At 36.2% G+C, this 6628-nt stretch overlaps 1 protein-coding gene across 1 annotated transcript; it reads right to left on the reverse strand.

The window, feature by feature from the left end:
* Positions 1 to 422: 422 nt before the first annotated feature.
* Positions 423 to 4699, reverse strand: LOC116173491. The gene is made up of 6 exons (XM_031490990.1): positions 3826 to 4699; positions 3470 to 3741; positions 3304 to 3414; positions 3133 to 3249; positions 1916 to 3079; positions 423 to 1733 (listed from the first exon to the last, which is right to left on the reverse strand). The coding sequence occupies exons 5-6, from the start codon at positions 2373 to 2375 to the stop codon at positions 604 to 606; spliced, it is 1590 nt and encodes a 529-aa protein (XP_031346850.1). The 5' UTR covers positions 2376 to 3079; positions 3133 to 3249; positions 3304 to 3414; positions 3470 to 3741; positions 3826 to 4699; the 3' UTR covers positions 423 to 603.
* Between the last annotated feature and the right edge of the window lie 1929 nt (positions 4700 to 6628).

Raw genomic sequence — 6628 nt, forward strand, 5'->3', positions numbered from 1 at the left:
AGTGACATACCCCCACCAAATGCCGTGCCAGTCGGTACCAGGCACGTGGACACACCCCACCATGAAAACTGGGTATAAAGGGGTGTGCATCGACGTGAAAAATTCAGTCTGCTTCTGCTGCTAATACATAAATAAAACACCTTTAGATGGGAAACTCCCATGTTACCGACGGAATTGTAAAAAGCGCCATCCCGTGTCAATAGGGGCAAGTAATAATTGAAAGCGGGAAATTCAAATCTTGTATTAATGTGTTTGAAATGAGGATTGAATGTAAATACACGAATTGTAATACCTTAAATGAACTTTATGTATCATTTAAAGTATCACAATTCATGTATTTACATTCAAGCACATTTATACAATATCTGAACAGTTTATAATCGACACTTGACTTTAACGTTGTCTATAATTAACAAAAAAAGTATTAGAAAGCGAATTTATTTTGCGTACTGTATACTTGCTTTACAAAATATAATGCTTTATACTTGAATTTGAGTAATTACGTTATAACTTGTACGATTACAACCGAGATTACAACTATACTAAAAGGTACTTACACTAAACACTACATCGACAAACAATATTTACAAAGTATTAGTACAACTATTTTTTATATTTACATTTCTGTAAATGTAGATTATGGGCATGCAATTTTATTGGATCTACTAGAGATAGATTAGATGTTAATTTTAAAAACCGTTCAAATTTTGTATCTTTTCCTGTTAAAATACGGTTAACTTGTTTGCACCAAAAGTACAGGATGCATCTTACTAAAAATGAAACAATGAGCTTTCCTAAATTAGGGTGAGATGGGCAATTGAAGCTATTAAAGTTCAAAGTGTGCATTAAATGTGTTAACAAAAAATCACTGAGTTTATCCTTAGCGCAGTGCCTAGGAATTATATATAAAGAGCGAGATAATACTTGCCCACAAATGAAAAATAAATAGCTTCCTGGCCTATACAATTTCGATCCTGGATATTGTCTGGCTTCTATCACTTCCATGGGAACATTCCCATCACTGTAACTTAGTTTATTGTTACAACTTTCACAGCCTTTAGTTTTTTTAATCATTTTTTTCCCTATGTACCCAGCAAAATACGCTACTGTGGAAGAAGCTACCGGACTCCTTTTATAGGCAATGGCGGAAACAGGCACCTCGACAGCAACTGCGGGTTCTAGTGGCTCAACACCAGGAAGGTCTTGATTTAGTAAAAATGATTTTAAGTTGTCTAGAACACCAGTGGTGAAATCTTCTTCACAGTTCGCTGATGGTGAATGCGAAGACATATAATTGTTGACTACCAGCGATTTAAAAGAAGCAATAAAATGGGGCACATTGGGAGAGACATTGCGACGTCCGTAGCTTCTTATCGCTGCAAAAAAGTTTTCAACACAATCTTGGTTAAACGCCCTGGGAAGAAAATATTCCATTCGTAGCACTAATTTGGAACGAAGGTAAAGAAAACCTTTCAAAGTTTTCACCAAATTCACCACCGATGGAACTTGCACTGATTTTTCATGATCACAAAATTTTAGCGATTGCAATAGACGAATTGCATCTGTCCAAGATAATTTATGGGGAGATGTAGACGTCACTCCTGCTTTAAATGGTTTACTGATTGGAGCAGATCTGCTGTTCCCATTAAGACTGTCAAATAAACTGTCCAGAAATAAAATTAAATCTGCTGTTTCTTCTGCTTCTCTTGGTAGTTTACAATCTGATTCAATATCTGTAACAAAAAAATAATAAATTTAACCATTGAAGCTATAATATTCATGATAATGTAAGAAATAACATATTTAATCAAAACTTTAAAACATTTCTAGGAAATGATGCACAAACAGATCGACTTGTACCTACATAATTCAAGATATTATTTAAAAGAATGTTAGTTACATTTGAGTTACTTACTCCACTGGGATATACGCTTCATAAGTGAGCCAACATTCCAGCTAAATACTTGCGTCATTAGTGACACTTTCATTTTATTCATATGCTTAGCATATATATGTGCATCCGTTAGTTTGACACACAGACGAGTGGGGTCCATGGTATCCAAGAGGTAAAACTTCTCAATGTGCTCCCATTTTGCAACTTTGATTACATCATTTTGGGTAAATCGTGCATTGTATTTCATCAAATTATTGCGGATCCCTTTAAATAAATGCGGCACATCGTACAATGGGACAACCTCCTGCTTCTTTATCAGAAATCCATGATATCGATTCTCTATGCCTTGTGTTTGTAAATATTCTGCAGTATCCCGTAATAGGCTATTTATTGCAGCTCTATTTGCAGCCCCTTGATCGCAAATTGTTGCGATTACTTCTACTCCAATTACTTGACACTCTTCAATTATTTTCTTAATCATGGTCTTCAATAGAACTGATTTAATAGGTCCAGAACTAAATGTAAATGCCAATGGTTGTTTCCACTATCGATAGAGGCCCTTCAACATGAAGACATTGGCATATGTAGCAATTCGAGGTGATCGTTGCTCACAATGTTCAAGTCCATCTACGCATTTCAGACTGGAATTGTACGTAACAGAGGGAGATATAGCCATTTCATCAAAGACCAAAGCAGCGATCTTCTGATTTTCTTCCATGCTTGCCACAACACATTCCAAACTTCTAAATAGCTATTTATTTATGCCTGGGCGCAATGGTAATTTATTTAGTACATTTAATAGTGTTTTCCGTGATGGCATGCTGAATATTTTTGATAATAATCGGAACACTTTGGGACCCGCTTTCAGTAAGGTTAGAGCAAATATTTTTTCATCCAATGAAAATCGTCGACCGTGGGGTGGTTGCTTCTGGGTTCTAGCTTGTTGGAGTATAAACATTTCCGTAGTTTTATTCACAGTTTCGAAAAATTTTAGATGTGTGGGCGAGTTTATCATTACCTCTGCATTACGTAGCCTTGTTTTAAAATCGTTAATTTTAGACTGCATTTTAGCTGTTTTGACTATTTCACGTATCTGCATACTGTACAGTTTTTTACACCGTGGTGACAAGAACTTGGTTCGAGTTACATTAATTTGTTCTAAAATGCTTCGCCGTTTTTTAATACCTGTAAGAGTTTGGTTAAATTTATGATCCACATTTTACTTTAGAAATACTTACATAATGGTAATGATTTAATCTGTTGTGGATGTGAGGATGGTATATTTTCCAGTGACTGTTGCAATGGTAATGGGCAATCCAAATTAGCAATTTTCAAGTTCTCAGGGATAGGTATAACTAAAAGTAGGTAGTTTGTATTAAAAATTTAAACAAGCATATCGCAATAGGTACCTTGCAAACTACGTGATGTTGATGGTTCATTTATAAAGCTGCAAACTTGTGAGGGATTTTCCGTAACGTGATCTTCCACTTGTGGAACTATGGACGCAACATCAGGTGCAACTGTAACATTAATAATTTAAAATAGACACCACATTATTTCAGTTTTTGATCATACCTGGTAAATTTAAGCTTGGGACAGCATCTTCCGTTATACCTTTTCTTGTCCCATATAACAAGTATTCTTGAGAGAAATGTTGGCTACATACAAAACAACTTCGACGTATGTACGCTGCATTATAGTTCGCTAATTTAGGTGACTGGATAGCATGCAACCATTGTTGAAGTAAACCTTCTTGTTTCGGAAAACGGTGACGTTTACTCACTTTGTCGTTACAGCCTGGTACAGAACATTTGTTCTTATATTTAATGGTTGGAAGATCCATAATACTAGAAAATGTTATCGATATAGTTTTGATTTTTACAATTTGTGAAATGTTTAGGTGAAAAGGCTTACTTAATTAGGCAACTTACCAAGCTATAGTCTTTAACTAAACACGTGTAATATATTAATGTACATAAAAGTTCTTGCTAAATAACTAAAGCACTATTCTACGAAAAGGTCCTATATACAACAAAAAAGTGAATTTGTACACTCCGAAAGACGTTGCCGAACGAAGTAAACTATAACTACACGCGGATCGGAACTAAGAAAGCAATCTTAAGTTAAGATGATAGAACAAACATTTGCAAAAATAGAGAGAAAATCACACACGATGGAATAACACGATCAACGTAACCAATGGTTTGTTTATGTCAACCCACGCCGCGTGGGCACGCCGAACTTTACGCATGTCAATTTCATACTTATGCGAACAGCGCCATACCGTGTCAATAGGGGAAATCACTAGCCTGTGGCTAAACCTCAAAAACTCTTTCCCAGTTGCTCCCATATGAGTTTCCCATCTAAAGGTGTTTTATTTATGCTGCTAATAGTAAAGCAACTCTCTCCTAAGACTATTGCTGCTACTAGTGTAATCTTGGATACCTATTGTTGGTAATAGTATAGGTGGACGTCGCTCCGGTAACGTCAAAGAAGAAGGAACGCAAACATAGGAAGTTTTCTTGTTTAAAAATGTTTCATGTTATATTCATTTGTTCATTGTTATAATAATTATTAGTGGATTGTTACAAGAATTGCCAAACCCGGATTTTATGCATTTTCTAGCAAATTAAGAGATATAAATTCACATTGGATCTCGCTTACACTTACACTTGCCGAAGTGGCGGTAAACTTCCGATTATCATTACTATAATAGTCGGTGGTAGTACATGGAACATGGTCTTTTCGGCGTTTACTTAACATATGGAGTTCTTGGACATTTTCAATTTTGCAGACAAGTAGCTGAGCGCGCCGTATTTTTATTTTTCAGGCAAAAAAACAAAGTCCACATTTCAAAAAAAGAGCTTGATCACTTTGAAGTGGCTGTGAGGATCTGTGAACGACATTTCACTGATTTAATCAATCCAGTAAATAGTAATTTATTACCACACAATCATTCATAAATGGCCAATTTAAGCTTGGAATTAGTTGAGCAGTCTGCTCCGTGCTATTGCATTAGGTCCTTTTTTAAATTAGATTGAGCAATGAACTCTAGATCTACACTTCCAAAGTAATTCGCGAAACAAACGAGTGTCATCAATAAACGAATCCGCAAAATAACACAAAAGCAAAGTATATCTTGTTTATTCAGTTATTGTTTGGAAAGTTTGGCATTTCTCATATTTCAAACCCGATTTCCGAATCCCACAGAGACTTCGGTGGACTCGACTCCCAATCCGAACTCAGAGTTGTACATTCTTTGAACATTTCGAGCGCTTTCAAATGTACAAAATTAAAACCCTCAAAAATGGAATAATGATCAAAATTCATTCGGCCACGATCAAGTTCTCGTCGCTTGGCGGTTCATTAAAAAATTCTTGGGCGAATATTTTCATACTCCCTGGTTACATTTAAGTCAGGATCTTTTGAAAATTAATTTCGCAAATTATCCTCTTCCGATCAATCACTTTATGTAAGCGTTACGGTAATGGAAAGTTTGATAAATTACGTTCTTTAAAGATAAAATTCTGATATTTAGTTTGGCGCGTAAAAGCTGTCGATATATTTTAATTATTAATGACCTGCTAAAATATAAATTACGTATTATGTACGGAGAAAGCCGGAAACTCCCTTTTTTGTGTACAATGAATTACTTATTCAGCACGTCACTGCGACGTTCTAATTAAAAATAATAAGCCTTCTCGTCAACTGTGTTTATATTTCACCTCTGAAACATTTAAACGGCTTTCAGTTTAAGACATCTAAACTTTGTCTGAAAGCTCGGACCGATTTTAACACGAAACTTTCCACTCTCCGTTCGCAAACGCTCGAAACCCGAAAAAGTGCGACAAACTAGCGAGAGGTTTGGTAAGAACCGCACCCGAAACCTCATTTTACTTCTGCGATTGCTCCCGAAGGAAAGGTTCACAATAGAAATTTCAACACTAAAAGGCGTAGCAATTCAGGTAGGTATGTGGACAGAGCATCGGGTTGACAGCATATATATAAGAGAAGTATATATATGGTTGACAGGATCAATTGTAACCCAACTACTCCGTTGAGAAATTGAGCGACACTAAATTTAGCAAAGCGTTGACAGTTTAAGCTACTTTTTTATTTGCACCTTTCATTTTAATAAAAAACAGCTTAGGGTTTCGGTAATAATTTACATCCATTAATATTCTTATGCTATCATTTTTCTTACAAACTCCTTTCGTTCCGTTATTCACGTTATGAAAATTGCCAAAATATACGTTATTTTACAATGGGATATGGGCAAATGTAATAAACATACATATATTTGTTTCTTGATGCCGTGAAAAATTAAATAGGCATTAGCGGATTATAATTTAATTTAAAATAAGTAATTATACAAATTATAGTCATTAAATCATGTGAGCAGACGAAAGCGGCGGCAGTCGGTGGCAATCTGGGTGTTTTTTCGGGGGGAATGGACAGACTCGAGCGCCACCAAAAGTACGGCCTCGCCCCTGGTCAAAGTCGGCGGTGGCAGCGGATCGGTCTCGGAAGCCTCGGGCAAACTCAAACAGAGTAAACGGCGGCTCCAGGAATTCTAAAGGGCGGCGGCTACTGGTGAATGCTAAAACAAAATTAAAGCACACAGCAAGCGGGTACAGTAAATAATCGAATTCGGTAGCGGTATTTACGGAAACGCAAATGCAGGAAAGCGGAAAAATTCCCCCACCTCCCTTACAATTAATGGAACAAAGTATA

Source organism: Photinus pyralis, unplaced genomic scaffold (assembly GCF_008802855.1).
Source record: "Photinus pyralis isolate 1611_PpyrPB1 unplaced genomic scaffold, Ppyr1.3 Ppyr1.4_LG6, whole genome shotgun sequence".
In the NCBI taxonomy this organism is placed as follows: domain Eukaryota; kingdom Metazoa; phylum Arthropoda; class Insecta; order Coleoptera; family Lampyridae; genus Photinus; species Photinus pyralis.

Bases quoted from the DNA above. Each gene is read 5' to 3' on its own strand.
- LOC116173491 (XM_031490990.1), bottom strand. From the start codon at position 2,375: ATGATTAAGAAAATAATTGAAGAGTGTCAAGTAATTGGAGTAGAAGTA. The intron at 1,734-1,915 runs GTAAGTAACTCA...TTTTTGTTACAG, and splicing joins GAAGCGTATATCCCAGTGGA to ATATTGAATCAGATTGTAAA.